General features: G+C 49.6%; 1 protein-coding gene across 5 annotated transcripts in view; it reads right to left on the bottom strand.

Moving 5' to 3' along the window:
• Positions 1-24,803, bottom strand: part of FAM13A (family with sequence similarity 13 member A) — a 906,414-nt gene that overhangs the window by 89,931 nt on the left and 791,680 nt on the right. For all 5 annotated transcript variants that reach the window (XM_078676111.1, XM_078676110.1, XM_078676109.1 and 2 more), the window contains one exon: positions 14,378-14,461. In XM_078676111.1, the coding sequence (XP_078532237.1) occupies positions 14,378-14,461 (84 nt within the window). The remainder of the gene's footprint in view (positions 1-14,377; positions 14,462-24,803) is intronic.

A 24,803-nucleotide genomic window follows, 5' to 3' on the forward strand; every position in this document is an offset into this window, starting at 1 on the left:
TCTGTGCCTTCCAAGATATGTAAACAACTTACAGACCCTGGCTATCAAGAGTACAGTGCAAGCTATCTGATACTTGACATATATGTAGAATGCAAAAAAGGGGACGTAAAACCCTACAAAAGTAAATTTATTTGAGGTCAAGACCTTAAGAAGCTTGACTAAGAAGGTGAAGCTAGGAGCGAAAGATCAAACGTCTGAACAATAATTATTTGCTTTATAAATTTATAGATGAACAATTCATTTACATAGTCTATATAACTTTAGGCAAGAAACACGAAATGTGCATATGTGAGGGATGCTCTCTCCCTTTCACTTCCTTCATACTTGCAAAGCAGGGGCAGTATTTTCCTTATGTATTTATTTGTTTATTTTACACTATAACATAATAGAAACATTTAGAACAGTACATATTACATTCGGAATGCAGATATATTATGCTACAAAAATAGGGACATTGTGCCTGATATCAACTAATAGCAATGTATTATTAATTTATCAATTCACATCAAATAACATTACTCTTTTCGTATTCAGATAAACCCTTTATTAGAAGTATATCATGATTACTTGTATAAGTGCCTTATGAGGGATGCTCATCAGGTGGAAATAACAGTTACTATTCATATCAGCAATATCCATACAATGCTCTTATTTAGGGGCAAGACCGCATTTAAAGGACTTACTTAGTAGGCTTCCATCTTATGTAAAGTCGTGGCGGTGAAATTCATCCTGTGCAATACACTAAAAAGTATATTCTAAATCTAGTGTTACGAGATACTTTTGTGTGCCACTTAAGAGTTTTATCCCATTTCTTAGTTTGAATATTTTCACCACAGTTAAACTCTCATTTCTCCTTCTTTGAGGATCATATAATTTAGTAATAGTTTTACAGCATTGTCATTCTTCTAAATGGTAGTTGTGAGATCTAGTAAAGTGGGCAAGGTTAGAAATAATTCAGATGTCTGTGACTTTCTGCCACGTTTCTCTATCTGTCCTATGTAACATATTACAGGAATTTGCCCATTCCCTAGTTCAAAAATGACTTTAGCATTTTCAAACGTCAGAAAGGCATCCTCTTTGTACACAGCATGCTTTGCGTTACAAGGTCTGTGCATCCTGTAAGAAATGTTCCTGTCCTCAGCAGTGTTCTAAAACTATGGGAAAACCCATGGTTCAGCCAGTGGTGCATACAATAGTTTAATTGTATGTAAATTCGTTACTGGGATTATGATGGAAACGCTGAAGCCATCAGGGCAAGGCCCAGGGCTAAGGGAGAACAGGAGGGACTGCCGTTGTGCAGTCGCACGATACAAATGTTATCTCCTAACACCCCTCACAATAGATAATCTCTACTATCCTCATCATCTTACCTCTATCTCTTGCGGTTTCTCTCCCACGTCTGAGTCTACTTCTGTTCACTCATTCCTATCTTTTAAATTTGTTCTCTCAGCTTGAACACTCACTGCCTTAGGGGAGAGGTGTGGCGCCGCGGCCAGGGCGACTGACGCTGGAATCTGGGGACCACGGTTCGATCCCCGGCTCCGGCGGCAGGGTAGCCCAGCACCATGTGACTCTGGGCAATAGCTCGCTTAATCTTCCCGACGGCCCCCAGCGCCTAGAGACCCTTACGGGTGATTGTGCGCTTTACAAATGTGGACTTTACTTTACTGCCTAAACTCCATATCCACCCAACTTTCCTACAAAAAAAGAATCTAGAGGGAAATAGAGAAAAAGAATGAGTTCTGAAATTCATCTGAGCAGAGGTATATGGAAGAGACAGAAGAAAATGGAGAGAGAGAGAAAGAGAGAGAGAGAGAGAGAGAGAGAGAGAGAGAGAGAGAGAGAGAGAGAGAGAGAGAGAGAGAGAGAGAGAGAGAGAGAGAGAGAGAGAGAGAGAGAGAGCGAGCGAAGGGAATTGGGAGACTGAAAGGAAGAAAATAAACACCCAGAAAAAAGGATGCGCAACCACCACCTAAGAGAGTACTAGAAAAGAAGGGCTAATCATAAAAAGACAGTTGGAAAGAGACACAGACAAGACATGTTTGTGACAATTTGTTTGACACAACTACTTTCTGTGCTATACAAATAACACATTTTCCAGATGACAAGCTTTTTATAACTCTTTCTGCCCCCCCCCCCCCAACAATCTGCGAGTGCCACTTCGCATCCATGCCACTTTCATTCGGTAATGACCTGCTGCTACCATCTCTGCTCATTTCTCTTTCTACTGAGCCCCTGTGTTGCCACACCTCCCCTAACAGTGCTTATTTCAACCCAGGCTCAAATAGTCTGGCTCCTTCACCTAAAGAACAAGTTACTTACCTTCGTTAACAATATATCTGTAATAGACAGATTAGTTATAGATTCTTTACCTTGTGAATTATCCCCAGGCGTCAGACTAGATCCAGAGAATTTTTTTCATCAGCAGTACCCCTGCGCGTGAAGCATGGTGACGATCGTGCAAAGGTTCCAGGAGGTGGATCGATCCGGGATGAAGCCCGATTGGTCCGGCAAGACGAGCATGGGCATCAAGGGGCTCAGTTTTAGTACCTTAGCAAGGATCTTCGCATCGTTATTGATGAGAGAAAGAGGGCGATACGTGCCGGAGATTTATCTTTTTTCGGTAGAGTGACTATCAATGCTTGTCGCAAGAAGGGAGGGAGGTGGCCCACCTCATGCGCTTCCGCATACATCGCCAGGAGATCAACATAGTGCTTTTAAAATTCAGCTGTCAGCCCATCTGGGCCCGGAGCTTGGTTATTTGGGAGAGACAGGATAGCATCCCTGATATCTCTCTCGTCGATCGGTAGGCTAAGGTCATTACGCTGCCCATTGGAAAGCCAGGCACAGGCCGTGTCTGCCAGATAATCATGTAATGCCGGTGCATCCATGTCGCCCTGCGAAGTGTACAGGGTCTCGTAGAAGGTACGAAATTGAGCCAGGATTGCATCACACGTGTAGTGTTCCAGTCCCTCATCATCCACAATGTGGTCAATCTGGGATACCTCCGACCTATCCCGCAGTCGACTAGCCAACACCTTGCCAGGTCTACCCCCCTCCCCATAAGCCCTCACCACGTGCCTCTTAGATAAGTATTTGATCTCCGTGGCTGCCACAGTGTTGTACTCCTCCAGATACTCCCTGCCAGGTCTACCCCCCTCCCCATAAGCCCTCACCACGTGCCTCTTAGATAAGTATTTGATCTCCGTGGCTGCCACAGTGTTGTACTCCTCCAGATACTCCCTGATGTGCGTGAGCACCTCTGGAGATGGTTCAACCACATATTGAGCCTCTAGGTCACGTAGCCGTTCCTCCATGCGACTCAATTGTCCCCGCAGATCCCGCAGAATGCCCGCTGATGTGCTGATGCACACACCGCGTATCGTTGCCTTAAAGGCTTCCCACATCGCCAGGAGATCAACATAGTGCTTTTAAAATTCAGCTGTCAGCCCATCTGGGCCCGGAGCTTTGTTATTTGGGAGAGGCAGGATAGCATCCCTGATATCTCTCTCGTCTATCGGTAGGCTAAGGTCATTACGCTGCCCATTTGAAAGCCAGGCACAGGCCGTGTCTGCCAGATAATCATGTAATGCCGGTACCCCTGTCCACCGTACCCGTGTTGAGATCGAAGTATTGTACTATGCTTTATAGATGGTGTTGGCGTAGATCGGATCGAGCAGGGAGGTCGCGCGAAAACGCCAGGTGAAGGGGTGTCTAGTAGTGTGCGGGACGGCGAGTTGGAGCATAACGGGGTTATGGTCTGACCGAGTCCGTGGCAGGACGCGCACCTCCTCAACCCATCCATTCGCCTCCCTGTCTAGCAGCCAATAGTCCAGGCGCGACCATGTGTTGTGAGCAGGTGTAATGTGTGTGCCCTGCAGGATCCCCGCATTACGCAAGCGCCATGCATCCACCAGGTCCGCCTCTTCCATGAAATCACGCACACACTGCGCCACTTTAACCATGCGCACACTGGTGGTGTTAGATTTATCTAAAAGTGGGTCAAGACAGGTATTGAGGCCCACCACCCCAAGCAGAAGCACTGAGTCAGGCCATGCGCGCACAACCTGGAACATCTTAAGGAACGTCGCCGGTTCATCCACCACTGGCCCGTAAACATTAGCAATCGTAACCATTATTCGCCCCAACCTGCCACGCACCAGGCCCATCGTCCGTCATCCGCAACACAAGTATCAATGGTCTGAAAGGGGGTCCCCCGTTTAACTAGAATCAGCACCCCACAGGCATAGCTAGAGTACGAGGAAGTCAGACGAAACGACGCCCAACGCCGGGCCACTGCACCCTCCGAGTGTCTGGTGAGGTGGGTCTCCTGCAAAAGAGCAACATGTACGGTATGACGATCTAAATATGCCAGGACTTGTCTGCATTTCCTGGGTGTGTTCAAGCCTCGGGCATTCTAGGTGACACAATTATACCTCTCACACACCATCAGACACACAGGAACACCATAATGAGCTGGGCAGGAGCCACCTAGGCACGGGCATTAACACCTGCGGGGCATATAGCAAGGCTGTGCATAAGTCCGAAAGGAAACTCCAATCACAAAGCGGCTCAGCCTCCCCTCCCCCTCACGCCCCGTCCATCCCCCCCAACCAACAGCATCAAACCACAACAAACAGGTGTCAAACAGGAGCGACCCCCGATGCAAAGAGAAAAAACACTACCCCCACCCCCCGCCCACTTCAGCAACCCCAAATCGCCAAAGGTCCATCGCACCCACCCCCCACCCTCAATCTCCCACATGGCACAAAACAAAATTGTGGGTCATACCCAGCAGGGGCGTGAAGTGGCCCGAACCACCCCCAGCACAAGGCGGGGGGCGGCACCGGACAGTGTGGAGAGACTCTCATCCCCACAGTGGCTTACACTGTCATGCAAACCATGTAATGACGAAGTAATCTGGTGCCTGCAGACGTACCACCTTGCAGAACGTTAAATCGAAAGGTCGTCCTGTGCAATAACTCGTTCATCAATTCTGAAGCTTTGTACAGTTACTACGGAGGGTAGGAGTACGCTCCGCCCCCCCTTCCCATGCGCTTACTGCAGCCTGTCATAGAAACGTTCTGAACTGTGATAGAAGCAAAAGAACACAAACACATCGCCCTCCATGAAGCAACTAGTCCCCAACGTAGGACTGCAAACACAATGACAGTCAGTCATCAATGTCTGATGTGTGGCCCGGTGACTTTCGTCGGTGTCTCAATGAGCGTGCATATTCCATTGCCTGTTTAGGGGTCGTAAAGATTTTGCCAGAAGCGTGTTCACCAATGCGCAGCCGCGCGGGGTAAAGCATGGCGTAAGGTATTTGTTCTTTGGCCAGCAGCTTCTTCACCCCTTGAAACTCCTTGCGGGCAGCTTGCACTTGAGCCGTAAAATCTGGATAAAAGGATAAGACATTATTTTGATACGTGGCCGTGCCCTTCTGCCTGGTGACGCACAAGACAGTGTCTCGATCTCTGAAATTCAGTAGGCAGGCAATGACGGGCCGAGGCGCAGCCCCAGGGGAAGGACGAGCCGCCAGCGAACTATGGGCCCTCTCGATCGCGAACATTGGGGACAATTCATTAGCGCCGCACACTTCCCGCAGCATCGTCTCCATGTAGTCTTCGAGGCGCCCCACATTTGTGGACTCCGGCAGGCAGAGGACGCGGATGTTGTTGCGCCTCGATCGCGCCTCAATGTCCTCGTTCTTGGCTTGTTTCACTGCAAGAAGCTTAGCCATGTCCGACGTCTTGGTCGCTACCTGCCGCAGGCAGTCTTCAGTCTCTGATATCCTCTGCTGAGCCTCCCCTATACGAGCCGCCTGCGTATCAAGTTTAGAAGAGAAGTGGTCCATACGACCATTCAATGCCTCTATTTTACCGTCTATGGCCTGAAGGCTGGCCTGAATGGCTGCCAGTGATTTCTCCAGCGCCGATGTCCCCTGAGACGCCTCCTCCAGCTCCGAGTCAGAGACGGCATTCTGCGAGGGCTTGCCGCCTCTTCGAAGTTCAAAGGTGAGACGTGGTTGCGACTTATCCGGCTTGCCCATGATGAGGCCGGTACACCTCGTCACGGGACACAGCACCGCGTGGAACTACCGCACTCACCAACGTAGGTATCGCCCCCTCAGCAGGCCCCGCGCCAGCCGCACTCGACGCCCCACGCTTCACGTAGATGTGCAAGAGGCCTCAGGGACACCGCAGCAGCGAGGGCGGACCAGTGGAGGCTTTCCCCAACGGGCGCTGGACAGGCTATCCTCGGCCCAGCAGGGGTCCAGGGGCACCAGTGTGGTAGCGCAGCACCTCCGAATCGCGGGACTGCCCCGCGGCAGCCCACCCTAGGCCCACGCAGAAGAAGCGGGGAGTGACGACCCACTGCCGGGTCCCCGACACAACCAGCGAAGACAGCAGATTCCGCGGGGGGGGCACCACACCTCACAGCCCCTACATGTACGTAGGCGGGGACCGCAGAGCGGCCCCCCCACTCAGCAGGGCCAGCCGCCGCCTCAGCAATCCGGTCGCTCCCTCAAGACAGCAGGGCGACCCCAGAGTCCAAGCGTCAGGGCGGCCCCCATACAGATGTGGCCAACAGCAGTCTGAGGCCCGATCGCAGCCCAGCGCGTGTAAAGGGGCAGGATGCGGCCTACACAGGGCCCAGAGTTCAGGTCGCGCCGGCTGCTCAAGTGAGCTCGCGGCCCGGCGCACAGCAGCTCCTCCCCTGATCCGTCAGCAGCGCCGCAGGTCCGCAGAATGGGGCACTTATCTGAAGGCACTGCGGGGCCGGCGGGCACCTCTTCTCCGGCGCTCTCGAACACAGGAGCAGCGTCGCCACAGCCGCAGCACCTCCGAGTGCCGTCCGCGCCGGATGGCTGTCCATGGCGCCGCCGCCATTACACCATACGGCCGATCCCGCTCTCCACCGCAGCCGCCGTCCGCCGCTCACACGGCCCCCAGGACAGAAAGGATCGCCAAGGCAGGGTTGGAGCTCAATCGGGAGCACCTCCACAGGCAGCCTGCCTCAAATCCAGGTAGGAGTCGTCAGGATGCTTAAGGATTTTTGTCGGTGGCCGGCAGAGCAGCACTACAGCGCTGCCATCTTGCCAGACGCCAAACCACGCCCCCAGCCGCATTCTTACACTCAGCAAACGCTTGGGAAAGGACAGCCTGAACTTCCTCAGGACACTGAGGCATGACCTGAGCCACAGTATCCCACAAGGCATGGGAATAGCGGCCTAAGAGGCAGGCAGTGTTCACCGACCGCAGCCCCAAGCTGGCCGAGAAGAACAACCTCTTACCGAACTGTTCCAGCTTCTTAGAGTCCTTATCCGGCGGAGCCGTGGGAAAAGCACTCTGCGACGTCGAGGCTTGGATAACCAGACTCTCAGGCGTTGGGTGGGTGGTAAGGAAGGCTGAGTCACCAGGCGCCGGGCGGTGACGCCTGGCGACATTCTTATCCACAGGGGTCCCTGTGGCCGGCCGCGACCAAGTACCCAACAGGACGTTGGTGAGGGCGTCATTGAAGGGAAGCAGGGGCTCCGATGAGGTAAACACCGTCTGGAGCACCTCGGTGAGGAGGTTAGTCTTGAGGGCCACCATAGGAAGGTCTAAGTTGAGGACCTCAGCGGCCCGACAGAGCACCATCGTGTAGGAAGCGCCCTCCTCCATCGTGGGCGGAGGAGAGGCAACCCCCGGGTCAGAAGAGACATCGAGGTCGCCTGCTTCCTCCAGATCGTCCAACTAGTCATGCCCGGAGGCACACTGATAGGCAAGATGGTCCTCGGACCCCTCCCAATCATTCTCCACCTCCGTTGCTGTAGAAGCCGGCCATGGCGGCGGAGCCGGAACCGAAGGAGGGACGAACGTGAACGGCGCCGGCCGGGGCAGTCTCCCAATGCGGATCCCAGGCCGGAATAAAATGGTCCTGGAACTGGGGCAAGGGCGGAACGCATGGCGCCGAAGGCAGTGCTGGGGCCGGAGCCGGCAGTGCCGGACCGTGTGGCGCGGAGGCCCGAGCCAACGGCACAGGATCCTGTGGCGCCGAAGCTGGATCCACTGGCAGCCCAACAGGATCTGGACGCGGGACCGTGGGGCCCGAAGGCGCACCGGCGGGAGCCCGAGGCCTAAAAAGGCGGTCCATGATGGCAAGAAACTCTTGCACCTGTTCAGGAGCCGCCGACGGACCCGGGAAAGGTGGGTAGACTGCAGGACTCCCAGGCTCCAAGGGAGCCGCAGGGGCAGAACCCCTGTCCCCCTCGTCAGCATCCGAGGACCGACGTGGGGGAGACGTCGGAGAGCGAACACGCTTCTTCGACTTCTTTTTATGTCGTCGCTTACCGGAATCCGAGGGCGAAGACTTGGAGCCCGAGGAGCGACGACTGCGACCCCGCAAGCGGTCCCGGGAACGATCCCTGGGCTCCGGGCGGCATCGGGACGAGTGCCGGACCTCCAGTAGCTTCCTGCGCTGCTCCCTCAAGGCCTTCAGGGCCATAACCAGACAGTCACGACAGGCCCCAGGAGTCGTGGTCGGTCTCCAGGCAGTAGAGGTAAACATCATGGGGGTCCGCCACCGACATATTGCGATGGCAGACCCCAAAAGGACTTTAAGCCAGGCATCCCTTCGTTCACCAGGAGAAAAAAGGGGAGACAAAAGTCTCAAAAGAGTAGTCAAAAAGTGACTAAGGTACGTGCTCTATCCGGATCTGCGATTGCTGGCGTGGAAAAAGAAAGAACTGACGTCAGAGCACTTAAGGCACTTAAGTAGTCTCCGTGACGTCATCTCGGAGCATACGGTGCCAGCGACGGGCGCGGAGATGCAGGACGCCACCTACTGGCGCACAGGGGTACTGTTAAGCAAAACGTTCCGGATCCAGTCTGACGCCTGAGGATATTCTAAGGTAAGGAATCTATCACTAACGTGTCTCTTTCACATTCCAGTTTCTACATTTCTGTACCATATATGTAGGCCTCCTAGGTCAAATTGCAAACAACACTTTTGGTTCCCATTAAAATGTTTTCAGTAACCATGCCCTCGTTAATGGAGATCTTGACATACATTACATGCAGCATAGCCGTATTGTGTTGGCATAGGGGTCTGTAAATAAGACTGACAAGGCTAAAATACTTTCAATGCAAATAAAAAGGAAATGCCTGGACTTACCGTACTTGTTAGAAGGTGGCAAAGCAGCAAGATGTATTTATTTTGCTTCGTGCTAGGCGGATGGATTAAAATTCCACAGTGGTGTGCAAATTCCTGTACTAGCTGCCCCTGTGGTTTTATTAATGCCGCTCTCATTTCACTGCACCCCTGAAAGCTGTGTCTGGCCCAGACGCCATGGTGGTAGCACTTTGTTTATGCAATCCATTCCTATCTCGGGCCCTTCATGTGGATTTGAGCTTGTTTATTCACTTTACCAGTTTTTTGTTCTGCTAATTTATGCAGTTCATTTGTCAATCTCAGTACTTTTCCAAAGCATTCATTCCAGTGGTTAAAGTAAAGCGTACAATCTCACCTGAAGTCAGATAAGCTACAACACAGAACAAAGGCGAAAACTACAAAAGCAGGGAAACAACATGGACAAACATTTTTGTGAAACCTGCAACACCTAGAATCTGCATTTGAAGGGAAAGTAAAATATGATCGAGAGTCATTCAGAAGTAGTGAACAGATAATTATTTTAATTATTGTGGACTGACAGATGCAACACAAGCGCTGTGTACATTTTCCTTGTCTAACTTAAAGACGATAAGGCAGGAGCAAGGTTGCATAACATGTCTGGTTGTATGGCTTCACAGGTAGTCTGTTGCATCACTCACTGGACTCCTTCTAGATAACTTCCAAATAGCTGATGTGGATACATCGTGTTTATGCTAACAAAGACAAGGCGATTACAGGCAAGAGAACCAGGGATCTGAGGAAAATTGAAGAAACTCTGGGTTTGAGGATGCATGCATCGTCATGGCAATAGATTACAGAATCTCGGCTAGTGGGGATTCCTCCAAGGAAAATTATTTCCAGCACACTGGAGCAATTTATTAGAAAAGATTTTTATGAAACATTGATGGGGAACTAAGGTGGTTTTGATTAGCCTTCTGTTCTCATATTGTTCTTCCCATAATTCGATAGGCTGCGGCCAGCGACCAGTGGGGAAGGTGGAGCCAAAAGCAGTGTGGGGACTGGTTTTGAGCAGAAAGAAAGTAACAAATCAGTCGACCATTCGACATCCAAACAGTAATGAGGGCTCAGCACGGCAGTGGCAGACAGTGAATTTTGTAATTGGTTGGTGAGGCTTAAATTGTTGACCTGAGCTAAAGTAGCTGAGCCAAACGAGAAAGCCTAATTTTCCTCCGGGCTTTCTGCAAATGTTCTTTTAAAGCATTCTTTTTTTTATATGAGCCAAACTGTACTTTTTGTAAAAGAGTTTGAAAATACATTTGTAAAAACAAGACACAAGATTTACAGATAGCCCTTAAGGGCACTCGTCAAAATAAGTACTGGAGGGATTCTACCACTGCTTTAATTTGTGCATAGAAATGAAGTGCCGATGTCCAAGCATTTCTAAGAAGACCACTGCAAAATGTTCGACCTCCAATCATCAATATAATAGAAACCATTGTGTAATCTGGTACACCAATAGCCCAATTAGGATTACATAAATCTACAATATTCAGAATGCTATAGATGTTAAATTAGAGCTTAGTACTGGTCCATCCACATCACAAAGACATCATCCAGAAACTGTTTAATAGCGACACTCATTTTCTTCAGGTCAGACAGATGGAAGGTGAAGTATCTGGATTTAAAATGTGACTTTAAAATAATAGACTGATTTACGCAGCAGGAGCTGAAACATCTGAACTACCTTGCCATACTGTACATCATGACATTAAATCTACTAATGTACTACTGAACTACAAGTAGAATCAGTACCCTGCAGCCAATCTATAGCTACCGAATAATCCCGGGCCTATGTGACAGCAGGCAATCCTGACTTGTTCTGACAACAGCTGTTTGCATTATAACATGTCATTTTGTTTTCCCCTTTAAAGCATTGGCTCCCAGTCCAGGTATGTGAATTGTATTGGCATAAAAGACAGATTTGTCTATGAATATTACACATCCAGCCTCTGAAACATGGAAACGTTCTTACAGTTTTGTGACAAACAAAATGTGATTGTTATGGCTGTAATGCAGAATGGTCTACGTATGTCAAAAATACCACGTCTGAAATTCACCTTGTGCATGCACAACCTGACTTATGAAATCAGCCACAAGATGAACGTGTATTCCTCAAAAGCATGCAAAATATATAAGAATGCCCCTCAAATATGCAGGTGCCTGCACCCCTTTGGATAGCCTCTCACATATACATCAGTATGTCCAACAAATACAACAAGCTGAATCCAAAATATACATCAGAATGTCCCCAAATTTGCTGTGGACATCATGCAAATGCCACCATTATGCAACAAACTTCCCTTGAAAATGCGTACGAGACTGTACCCCCAAGTGCTCAGACTGTCTCCTAACCATGCAGACTAACACGCTAATATGCATCTACCTGTTGCCTAAAGATGTTCTAAACAGCTTCACAAATACATAGACTCCACCAATGCCGTCTATCTAGTTTCTGCAGCCTTGGACTGGCCTTTCAGGCATTCTGCAACTGCCTGATGGGCCAGCTTGATAGGGTCAGTGTGCGGGCTGTTTTTTTTGGGGGGGTCTCGCCACAGTCTATGGGACCACAAAAACGGCCCACACACTGGCCCTTTCAAGCTGGCCCATCTGGCAGTGCCAGAATGCCTGAAAGGCCAGTTTAAAAAGGACAATAAATGCCTAAATTATTTCCCTAAATAAATACCGGGCCATTCACATCTGTATGAAACTTGGTTACATGTATGCCAGAATAGTGTAAGGAGTTTCCTGTGGAACATTCAACTCCACTTCACAAAAAAATGGTACACTTATTTATTAGAGGTGCATCATACTTTCAATCAAACATGCCTCATATTTCTTGACAAAATGTCCATTGCTGATATCCTCTCACACAGGCCACTGCTCTCTTCATCTGAAGCCTGCTGCCTCTTAATGCTGTTTTTATGTTTCCCAGGTGCAAGTTCATAGTATAAGAGGTAACCCAACAGCAAACGTGGGTTAGAGGTCTTTGTTTTCAAATTGTGGCCTTCTCTATCACCAGAACTCACACGAAGTCCATCCAAAATTACTGTACTGCTCAAATTACGAGAAACTAATGAGGCACGCTCAGACAGCACCAGCTACGGAGTACACCTAATGATGAGTGGTCTTAAAACCCTCTCAGTGTTTCCAGTGCGAAAGAGCATGGAGTCTGGAGTTTTGATATACAATCAAATTCCCTAACCCTGTTTGCTTGCCCTCTGGCGTCCAAAGAACAGTAAGAGCAGAAGCTCAGCCGTAATCTGTACCATCTAGTGGAGAGCAGAGGCAGCTTCTTGTGGTGTATGGACTGACTTTACAACTATGGAGACTGTGACTGCCCGTTGCTCGGCTAAGGGTGCCTGCTGATGTTGCAGGCTAAACGTTATGATGTTAAGACACTCCGTTTGAGTTAGTTTGCACTGTACGTGCCTACTGGGTACAAGTGTAAGACCCCTCCCATCCGCAATTCTATAGTGGGCTGCAAACTGGCACATGCAATTGCTGCTGGGCCAGACAGACTTATGATTTGGTTCTTTTACTTATTGATTTTTTTTTTTTACCGTATTAGTTTTCGGTTAGAAAATATGCAAAGCTTATAGTTTCCTCCACTGCCTCATTTGCTTTCTTTGTCACGTATTTGTGAAGCAATTTCTAGTTCAGGGAAGTGAAGTCACAACGTCGGAGCGACTTCAAGATAACTTGAATCTAAGGTTACTTGAATCTTCATTATCTGGGGTTTTTTTTGCAGGTTTTTTGCAGGTTTTCTGCAGGTCTGTGGGACGGATGACTTCCATATAGTAATTTTCACTCAATATCACTTCGCAAAACAAGTTAGTCTGGTGCATCCAAAATATGGGAAGAGAACACCCTTTTTTCCTAAACTCAATCAGAGATTGAAAACTTAAAACAGTAATTCTTGGAGCACACATTCACAATTTAAAGTCTCAGTTTGTAAATATCACAAGAATTCCGCACAGTACTAGCACAGTCTCATAGAGCTATTGCTTGTAATTACAAATGTGCAATCTGTATTATTTCCAGCCCTGACGAAGCCGTAGGCTAACTCAACCACGGCGAAACGCATTGGCACAAAGGGATTGGAGTGTGGTGAAAATAAAGAAAAAGAACAAAAAGAGCCCCGCTGATATTTTTTGCGGATTTCTTGAAATATTTACAAACTGAGAGTTTAAATTGTGCATGTGTGCTCCAAGAATTACTGTTTTAAGTTTTCAATCTCTGGGGGTACACTTCAGTTGCACCACCCACATTGTGAACAATCGAAACATCATACTACCATCAGTGTGCGATTTCCACACCCCCTATATCGGCTTTATTCATCATGAGGGTAAGCACAGCAACAACAGCCCCGGCCCCAAGAAAGATGTGCGTGATTTAAAGGGTTTGTTTAAACTTTGCCAATGGATGATCCTGGGGGTGAAAGTAAAGGGGGCGGAGACCCAATTCCCTTCCTCAGAAACCGCGGCTGCAGCAAGAATTAAGAAAAGTGACCGCACCCTGTTTTACTGAAATGCACAGCGTCAACTGAGAAGCACCACCAAAGTTTTGATTAAGTGGGTGATGCAGCATAGCGACACTGACCTCCTAAGTGGACAATCTAGGATGATGATGATGATGATGTCTAACTTTTCACACACCCGCACCTGAGAAAGGCAAGCTCGAGGGCATTCATCAGTGAAGATGACCAGGTCCTGTGGCTCTCAAAGGGGAATTCTGCACCATGAGATGCACGCTAAACTTATGAAAAAGATAGCATGTTGTGGTGCATTACCTACCCCTAATCTAAACTCAAGTGTAGAATAGCTAGAGTTGGGGGGAGCGGAAATATTTACAGAGCCCCTTTATGTGATGCATAACGAAGAACTGTGACACTGCTGAGGGTCGAACCCTGATTCTGTCAATTGATTTAGACTGTTTTCTCCTTGGTTAAAAAATAAAATAACCTTTAAACAAAAAGGGTCCTCCAAGCGCCACAATGGCTGTAGTTAACGTGTGGTTTACTTAGATTCGTTTTTAATTCAATTGTGTGCTAAAACACAAAGTGGCATTGAAGGCCTTGGTGTGCATTCTGATAGCAAACACAAAATATAAAGAAAGCTACAGAAGCTATAAAGTTGAAAGTTAATTTCTAGCAGTAAGGCTACAAACACTTTTAATAAATGGTGATGAAAAATGGGCATACCGGTCTTCCGTGAATACTTTCATAATACAGCAGAGCTTTCTGAAGGGCCACTTTCTCTGAAGCAATTTCGTCTCTTGTCAGGTCCTGTGAAAGAAAAGAGGACAACTTGTTATCGGCAGCCACTTCAGGGTAGGCTCCTTATTTAATACCTGGCCACATCAAAATATCACTCCTTCATACTAAGCTACAGTACCATCAGCCTGGACTGTCATTTTCATTGGAAAAAAACAATGGAAATGGGGCACAATCTGAGAACTAAAGACGTCAATGAGCGACTTACGGCATCATGTAAATAAAAAACTCCCATTTTGAACATTGTGATGACATAAAAAGATTAGAAAACATATCTGAACTATGTTGCACTTACAGACTCCACATTGGCACCCCTCTAGGGGCATTCTACATGCTGCAGCATGTCTCATCCAAGGCGTGAAGAAAGATGACCACATCAACCCACCAAGATAGAACTCTGTTGCTCCCCTTACCAGCACGCACCATCTTCAAAACCAGATGCATCTTTTACACAGCCATAACAACCAGCACCCCAGCACATACTGCAGACATGCCCTTCATCTCTGGCATGTTCGCAGCCAGGACACAATCAGACTGCAATCTAAGAAGTACAAAAAAGAAGAAAACAAGACTACAGGCTTTCTTCATCTGTGCACCCTGCATCTGGAACAACATGCCGTAGCCATCAGGACCGTCCCAATGCTCCTCCAGGTTGGGAATGTTCAAGTTCAAGATTCACTTTTTTAAAGAGCACTACAAATGTATTAACCATAAACAACTCAGCTTCCTCTCCTACTACTCGTTGACTTTATGCTCATCTTTTACCATGTACTGCACTCCGCTGGCTTATGTCAAGGTTTGTACAATGGGAATAACATATAAATACACACAAGCACTCATACCAAGGCAGTGCACAGCAAAAAAGGAGTACTTCCTCTCTGCACAGTCATGGGGCACGTTCTATGCAAATTTACAAAAGGTGAGGATAGTAAGAGCTGTTCCTCTTTGATGGACATGTTCACTAGTTACTTTGAAAGGGGTTTTCATCTCCCCAAATCCTGGACATTCAAGCATGGAAGGTTGCTACTTTATTTTCACTATATGTTTTAGTGGAGGAATCACTTCAACCCACTATTGTAAACACTACAGCAAACATGCAATCTACTTTAGTCTTCCCTCCATCCTCAGAAGAGTTCAGTTAATCTTGAAGAGTTCTATTTATCTCACTAAGGTCGTACGTTCATTAAATTAGTTATTTTCAAATCTATGGCTTAAGAAAGCATCTAGCAGCTCTAGATCCAAGGAAAACATTCTTCTAGTACTTAGGCACTCAGCTGCTCAGGTGTTCGGTAGAACCAACAAATATGCAATTTACCAATTTCAGCTCAATGTTATGAATATTTATTAGGTGAAGTCCAGATTGCTAAAGGCATTTAGACAATGATATGTGGCTCGGAATTATACCCATGTATTCCCTAGCCTGGGAATACTATTCCCAGGACCCTTGGAATACAGTTCCCAGGGGCCTAAGAATTTAAGCGGAAACCTTGCTGTTTGTTTGCTGCTGCCCGTGAGAGGAACCAACCCTTCGTCTGTTCCCTAGTTGTGGGGAAGGAAACGCTGCGACTTGCTGGACCCGCTCCGCGGGTCCCGCTGCGCCAGGAGCACCCGGGGAGAGGAGGAGAAGCACCAACAGACCCCTCCCGCACCGGCAGGGCTGCGAGCAGGCTAGCAGGGACTCCGTTGACCAGGAGTCCCTGCGTGGAACACCTGTGGCCGCTCTCCCTGCCGGACACGCCCCCTGACAGCACAAAGGCCGTCCAGTGCACCCAGCCCTTGGGAAACCTTGCTGTTTGTTTGCTGCTGCCCGTGAGAGGAACCAACCCTTCGTCTGTTCCCTAGTTGTGGGGAAGGAAACGCTGCGACTTGCAGGACCCGCTCCGCGGGTCCCGCTGCGCCAGGAGCACCCGGGGAGAGGAGGAGAAGCACCAACAGACCCCTCCCGCACCGGCAGGGCTGCGAGCAGGCTAGCAGGGACTCCGTTGACCAGGAGTCCCTGCGTGGAACACCTGTGGCCGCTCTCCCTGCCGGACACGCCCTCTGACAGCACAAAGGCCGTCCAGTGCACCCAGCCCTTGGGAAACCTTGCTGTTTGTTTGCTGCTGCCCGTGAGAGGAACCAACCCTTCGTCTGTTCCCTAGTTGTGGGGAAGGAAACGCTGCGACTTGCAGGACCCGCTCCGCGGGTCCCGCTGCGCCAGGAGCACCCGGGGAGAGGAGGAGAAGCACCAACAGACCCCTCCCGCACCGGCAGGGCTGCGAGCAGGCTAGCAGGGACTCCGTTGACCAGGAGTCCCTGCGTGGAACACCTGTGGCCGCTCTCCCTGCCGGACACGCCCCCTGACAGCACAAAGGCCGTCCAGTGCACCCAGCCCTTGGGAAACCTTGCTGTTTGTTTGCTGCTGCCCGTGAGAGGAACCAACCCTTCGTCTGTTCCCTAGTTGTGGGGAAGGAAACGCTGCGACTTGCAGGACCCGCTCTGCGGGTCCCGCTGCGCCAGGAGCACCCGGGGAGAGGAGGAGAAGCACCAACAGACCCCTCCCGCACCGGCAGGGCTGCGAGCAGGCTAGCAAGGACTCCGTTGACCAGGAGTCCCTGCGTGGAACACCTGTGGCCGCTCTCCCTGCCGGACACGCCCCCTGACAGCACAAAGGCCGTCCAGTGCACCCAGCCCTTGGGAAACCTTGCTGTTTGTTTGCTGCTGCCCGTGAGAGGAACCAACCCTTCGTCTGTTCCCTAGTTGTGGGGAAGGAAACGCTGCGACTTGCAGGACCCGCTCCGCGGGTCCCGCTGCGCCAGGAGCACCCGGGGAGAGGAGGAGAAGCACCAACAGACCCCTCCCGCACCGGCAGGGCTGCGAGCAGGCTAGCAGGGACTCCGTTGACCAGGAGTCCCTGCGTGGAACACCTGTGGCCGCTCTCCCTGCCGGACACGCCCCCTGACAGCACAAAGGCCGTCCAGTGCACCCAGCCCTTGGGAAACCTTGCTGTTTGTTTGCTGCTGCCCGTGAGAGGAACCAACCCTTCGTCTGTTCCCTAGTTGTGGGGAAGGAAACGCTGCGACTTGCAGGACCCGCTGCGCCAGGAGCACCCGGGGAGAGGAGGAGAAGCACCAACAGACCCCTCCCGCACCGGCAGGGCTGCGAGCAGGCTAGCAGGGACTCCGTTGACCAGGAGTCCCTGCGTGGAACACCTGTGGCCGCTCTCCCTGCCGGACACGCCCCCTGACAGCACAAAGGCCGTCCAGTGCACCCAGCCCTTGGGAAACCTTGCTGTTTGTTTGCTGCTGCCCGTGAGAGGAACCAACCCTTCGTCTGTTCCCTAGTTGTGGGGAAGGAAACGCTGCGACTTGCAGGACCCGCTCCGCGGGTCCCGCTGCGCCAGGAGCACCCGGGGAGAGGAGGAGAAGCACCAACAGACCCCTCCCGCACCGGCAGGGCTGCGAGCAGGCTAGCAGGGACTCCGTTGACCAGGAGTCCCTGCGTGGAACACCTGTGGCCGCTCTCCCTGCCGGACACGCCCCCTGACAGCACAAAGGCCGTCCAGTGCACCCAGCCCTTGGGAAACCTTGCTGTTTGTTTGCTGCTGCCCGTGAGAGGAACCAACCCTTCGTCTGTTCCCTAGTTGTGGGGAAGGAAACGCTGCGACTTGCAGGACCCGCTCTGCGGGTCCCGCTGCGCCAGGAGCACCCGGGGAGAGGAGGAGAAGCACCAACAGACCCCTCCCGCACCGGCAGGGCTGCGAGCAGGCTAGCAGGGACTCCGTTGACCAGGAGTCCCTGCGTGGAACACCTGTGGCCGCTCTCCCTGCCGGACACGCCCCCTGACAGCACAAAGGCCGTCCAGTGCACCCAGCCCTTGGGAAACCTTGCTGTTTGTTTGCTGCTGCCCGTGAGAGGAACCAACCCTTCGTCTGTTCCCTAGTTGTGGGGAAGGAAACGCTGCGACTTGCAGGACCCGCTCCGCGGGTCCCGCTGCGCCAGGAGCACCCGGGGAGAGGAGGAGAAGCACCAACAGACCCCTCCCGCACCGCAGGGCTGCGAGCAGGCTAGCAGGGACTCCGTTGACCAGGAGTCCCTGCGTGGAACACCTGTGGCCGCTCTCCCTGCCGGACACGCCCCCTGACAGCACAAAGGCCGTCCAGTGCACCCAGCCCTTGGGAAACCTTGCTGTTTGTTTGCTGCTGCCCGTGAGAGGAACCAACCCTTCGTCTGTTCCCTAGTTGTGGGGAAGGAAACGCTGCGACTTGCAGGACCCGCTCTGCGGGTCCCGCTGCGCCAGGAGCACCCGGGGAGAGGAGGAGAAGCACCAACAGACCCCTCCCGCACCGGCAGGGCTGCGAGCAGGCTAGCAGGGACTCCGTTGACCAGGAGTCCCTGCGTGGAACACCTGTGGCCGCTCTCCCTGCCGGACACGCCCCCTGCCCTGTCAGCACCCCACATAACTGGGCGGGGTAGCCGCGGCGCGGGAGCGCGCGGGAGCGACCGGGGCGAAGACCGGGCAAAGAGCGGGCCGTTTGAGGCCGTTCGAGGACATAGAGGACTGGCCTGGCCCACCCCCCTTGGTTCTCGTTATTTGACTCGTCCCTTTTGCACCAGTAAGTACTTTGCGGGCACTGCAACTCAAATATACCATGAGTACACGGGGCACTCGCAGTAAAACTGCATTGGGGCTGAGTAAGCCCAGCGGGACATTGGATGATTTCCTAGTGAAGACTAATCTAGCAATTGATGCGGAAATTACCAAAATGCAGAAGAGGGTGTCACTTGAGCTCGATGCGGCACGTAGGCTTTCTCAGACCTTTGCCAATTCAAAAAAATCTTCCCTAGGGAAAATCGCGTCTGCTGTATCTCCACAACATGCTTCTTGCCCTCCTCCACTGATAACCCATGCCGATGTTCACCATGCTTCCCCACCTCTGCCCCTTCCAGTAGAGCCCATACCCACCTCAACCTCTGTGCCCCCTAAAATTTTCGAGGGAATCGCGCCCACTGGACCCGGAATTGCCATTAGCCCGCCGGACAGCCCTGACCCCCCTGACCTTTCTCCCCCTGTAGCAAAGAATAAAAACAAAGATGGCCCAACCCTAACAAAGAAAAACAATGCAAGATCTGCTTATGCCCGTAAAAAAGCAAAAATTGCAAGGCTGCAGTTCTTTAATAACAGGAGAACCCTACCCACCACGGGGGAGACCATACAAGCGCCAAACTTGGATAAGCACCTAATAGGGGGGGACAGGGAACACAGTAATTTTAACGTGGTCCTTGACCCAACTCAAGGGCCTCTCCCCACACATGGTGAGAAACCAAAAGAGGGAGGGCAAAGTGAGCCAGGGCGTAATAGAGACAAGGGGGGTGAAGACGAAGATTTTCTCACGATAGTCTGGGGTACATTAAAACAACTACTGTTACCTTTAGAACTCAGACTCTCACGCATTGAGAATAATCTCCTTGAGATGGATAAGACTTTAGTCTCCCTGGCCACCCTTAGCCTAAAACAACTGGAAGCAACTTATCCTCATATTGGTGAGAGTACTCCTCAGGAGGATGACGATGGTATTCATCCGGCTCCAGAAACTAACGTTAGCTCTCTTGCACCTGAAATGCCGCCCCCGGTCTTGCCCCTACCCCCACCAAAACCGACCCCAATACCCAAACCCCGCTCTAAGTCAAACGTCCCCTTTCCCCTAATACCAAAAATCCCAATACCAGTGGCAAAAGGCCCCGAGAACCAGACCTTACCCAACCCTATCCATAAGGCTGCCCACAAGCCCAATAAGACTAATATCCCCCCTACTGCGCGTATAACCAACCAGTACCATGGTCGCCAGAACTTTCGTGGGGGCTATATTGATCTTCCTCCTGACGCTGAGCCCTATGTCGTCATACTGGCTGGTGTACCACCACTTGACCCGCATTCTATGGAGACCCAGTGGTCCCTAATGAATAAGGTGATTCACTGGCTTAACATCAATAGACAGCTCCCCATTACTGTTAGGACTAGGATTCTAATGGTTAGGAGAGTGCCATGGGTGGGTCGTACCTATAAATCCATCCCTGGAGACTGCATAGTGGTTTCATTTGCAGACCGCCACACGGCCCAGCATATTACTACATGGGATTCACAGGACACTGACCAATCTATTACCACCAGACCCCTCACTTTTTTCTATCCCCCAAAACAGACTGTTGAGCCACCTGGGGCTTGGTCAATAGCCCACAACCGTAGATGGAAAGGTCATGGGGATGGTTGGCAACCCATTAATAACTGGTGGGAAGGAGCGCCCACTATGAACAGGTTTGAGTGTTTGGATCAGGTGGATTGACTGGGAATTAGTGTCGCACCAATCCATACCAATGTCCAAAATCCCCTAATGGAGACTGTCCCGAGTGAAAAATTAATGCCCATACCCCAAGTTCCAAGCCACGCTGGGATAGACCTAAACCCCCCTGAACACCATGCTCTTACTGCACAGGTCAAACTACAGGGAGACCCTACTCACCCGCAAGTTCGGATGGGCACAACGGGGATCGCAAGGCATCATCCACAGGAAATTGGAAACCCAATGCACTCTCTCCTTTCTTGGAATGTAGCAGGCCTCGGTAGTAAGATCACCCACAAACCTTGGCTGGAGATTGTGCAGAAGTATGGCATCCTATGCCTACAAGAAACCTGGCTTATAGAGGAAGTGCACATGTTGGGCTACCGAACTTTTCACTCCCCAGCTGTGCCATCAGCCCAGGGCCGCAACAAGGGGGGCCTGTGTACATATATCTCGAACGTAGGGGATGTAAAAGTTTGCGATTTCCAATCCAATCAGTACTTCCAAATCATACTATTTAAATGGGGCACTTCGCAAAAGGTGATTCTTGTGAATTTTTATAATAATTTGCCAATTAGCGAGGTGGAATCAAATTTGAACATTATGATCCATCATATTCACAAACTGAGAGATCAAGGCTCAGGGGAGCACATAATGTTGTGGGTGGGTGACTTTAATTGTCCCGTCTGTCCGTCTTCTGAGCTAGGCTTGTGCGGCCTGTCAGATCTCGGGGAGGACGGTCCTCTGCACTTCTCCCACACCAACATGGGGTCTCTTCTTAACAATGTTATATTTACCTTTGACCTCACTTTTATTAACCAGGCATGCTCCCCCCCGGTTCCCTTTGCCCCAACGTACAATGGAAGAGGTTGTAAATCCACAATCGATTTTGCCTTGATATCACCCACCCATCCTGACTTTATAACATTTTGGGAAACGGGGGATGACCCCATGAGTGATCATTATCCCATCACCTTTGGGGTAAATCTCATAGAGGGCAAAGTAAAGAAACCTAGTAAGGTTCTATATCCATTTGAGGTTACCCTAACTAAGATCAATGGGTATGTAATTAAATGGGAGAAAATGAACCCTACATCTTTCTTCCAAAACTTCCTATCCTCTTGCTCCACGGACATACTCGCTTGTTTAGAGGAAGACACCGACCCAAAGAGCATCATGGTTGCTTTCTCTAACATTCAGCGCCATATAAAAAATGCACTGACTAGGAACTGCAAAGACAACGGGAGGCATACTCGTGGGTGGTTTGACTCTAGATGTACATCTACACTGAAAACCTTAAAGAAAGCTTTGTCTGCCGACCCTAAAGATAGGGTCCAAATTCGTCAAGCGAGGCACGATTATAAGCTGGCAATTAAACAACGGAGGGCGAAATTGAAGCAGGAGGCCTGGGAAGCTCTGGGGGAAGCCGCCAGGAATAAGGACAGCAATGCCTTCTGGAAAGTCATAAGATCTGTTTACAACTTAAAAGATAGAGATAACTCTGTAGAAGTGGCTATAACGGCTGAGCTCTGGGAAGAACATTATGGCAATCTTTATTCCAACACTACACAGGGTAATGCCCCAAACCCACGCAGGGTGACCTTACCCTCAGATAGCATAATTCAGGATAACCATCTAACTGTGTCCCCAGCACCCCCTTACCCCATTGAACTGGTATTTACCACATTAGAAGTGGAAGATGCCCTTAGAGAAAGTCCTTCAGGTAAAGCCCCCGGCCCTGATCACACCCCAGTGGATCTCTATAAATCAGAACCGGATTTCTGGGTTCCCTTATTAACCAACGTATTAAATATGGGAAATAAATGCGGTTTTATTACCACCTGGTCGGACGCAATCGTAGTCCCCATATTTAAAAAAGGGAATAGGGACGACCCGGCTTGTTACCGTCCAATATCCCTATTGGACGGACTCATGAAAGTTGCTGGCAGGATTGTCCTTAAGAGGATACAACACTGGGAAGAAGAGAAGAAGGTTATCTCGGAGTTCCAATATGGGTTCCGAAAGGGACTAGGGACATTGGAGCAATGTCTAAACTTGTCCCTATTAGTCTCTAAATACACGCAGGCAAAAAAAGGGGACCCATTTGTCACCTTTGTCGACCTCAGCTCCGCATTCGACTGTGTGGACCATGCGATGCTCTGGTCGACACTGGAAGACATCGGGGTGGATTCAACTATCCTCACATTTATTAAAGAACTATATAGAGAAGCGGGGGCCAGAGTAAGATTTGGGACCCAGGGGCAATGTTCACAAAAATTCGCCATAAACAGAGGGGTGAGGCAAGGCTGCATACTTGCGCCCTTGCTTTTCACATTTTACATAAACTCTATCGCTGAGAGCTTAATTACTCTGTCAAGCGATTACCCGGCTGTTAATGGCAGGCCCGTACCCATTCTTTTATATGCCGATGACGCGGCAATCATGTCTAGGACAAAAGTAGGCTTACAGAGAGCAGTAAATGAATTTTCATCCTACATGGGTAAAAGAAATTTAAAGGTGAACATTTCCAAAACTTTCTCCATGCCCTGCTCCCAAAAGAACAACAGACCATCATGCTCAATATATTTAGATCAGCAAAAGATTGCCATTACAGACACTTTTTGCTATTTGGGCATTGTGTTTGATAGGTGGGGAAGGTGGAAACACGCAGTGTCAGCTAGGAAACTCGCCTTTACCCGTGCCATAGGTGCTTTAAGAACCTTTGCAGCCAAAATTGGGGGTAAACCTATCCAGGAAATGTTACAGATCTACCGGGCAAAGTGCATAGCTACGGCCACATATGGCGCAGGTCTCTGGGGGTTTGAGAATGTGTCCTCATTACAAACTTGCGAGAACATTTTCATCTGCTACTTATTAGGTGTGTCCAAAACCACGTCGACTTTTATGACTCACATTGAGACCGGCATTAAATACCTTAGCGACATTATAAAAATATCACCCTGTTTGCTCTGGCATAAGATTTGGACCACAGAGGAGTGCAAATTGAATAGAAATCTCATAAAAGACTGTATGGCTTTGGACGGTGCAGCAAAAGTCAAGTGGCTGCGATACGTACAAACGATGTTTACTAACATTGGGCACTCTGAATTTTACGATGAACCAGAGACCCTACAAACCTTGACCAGACCGGCCCTTAAAAAACTATTATCCATACACTTAGAGTGCGCTAGATGGGACTCTGAGAAACTTAAAGGCACAACCCTGAGCTATCAGCAAATTACCCCTACTGAAGGCCTGCAATCTTATCTTGGGATTGAAAAAGCACCCTATGCTCGCATGCTTTTAACCAGGCTGCGCCTAGGGATTTTCTTCCGCCTGGTCACTCTGCCGAAACAGAATGACTGGGCCTCATTGAAATTAATATGTCCATGCGACGACCATTCAACACAAAGTAACATTCACATCGTGTTCTTTTGTAATCTATATACCAGCCCGAGGAAATCATTTCTTCTACCTTTACTTAAACGCTGGGGGATAAGAACATGTAAATCTGCATATTTAAAATTATTGCTTTTAGAAGATGTGGATGTTATCTTTGCTGTTTCCCGCTTCTTAATGTCAGTGATGAAATTTAGAAACTCAATGAGGTAACTAATACATGTTTATATTGACTGATTAGTGCAAAACGAGGTCCTTCATCCGAATGATTGCTCTAGATTTTAATTTTTGGAGAAACGTTTTATCTATTTTTGTAACTTTGTTCATATGAAAACTGTTCTTAAACTGTCTGCATAAATTGTATTTGTATGCTTTTATGATTTATTGATAAATCGAATAAAGCTTATTTGATTTGATATGTGGCTCGGAATTATACCCATGTATTCCCTAGCAGGGAATACTATTCCCTGGACCCTTGGAATACAGTTCCCAGGGGCCTAAGAATTTAAGTGTACATGGTTAACACAAATTACAACTTATCAGTTTCTTGACCACTCATAATGGGAGCCTAAGTGTTCAGCTGATGGAACAACTGTATAATGGGGAAATTTGCATATTTAAAAACCTTAAGCATGT

This window comes from Lissotriton helveticus, chromosome 2_1, assembly GCF_964261635.1.
Source record: "Lissotriton helveticus chromosome 2_1, aLisHel1.1, whole genome shotgun sequence".
NCBI lineage: Eukaryota > Metazoa > Chordata > Amphibia > Caudata > Salamandridae > Lissotriton > Lissotriton helveticus.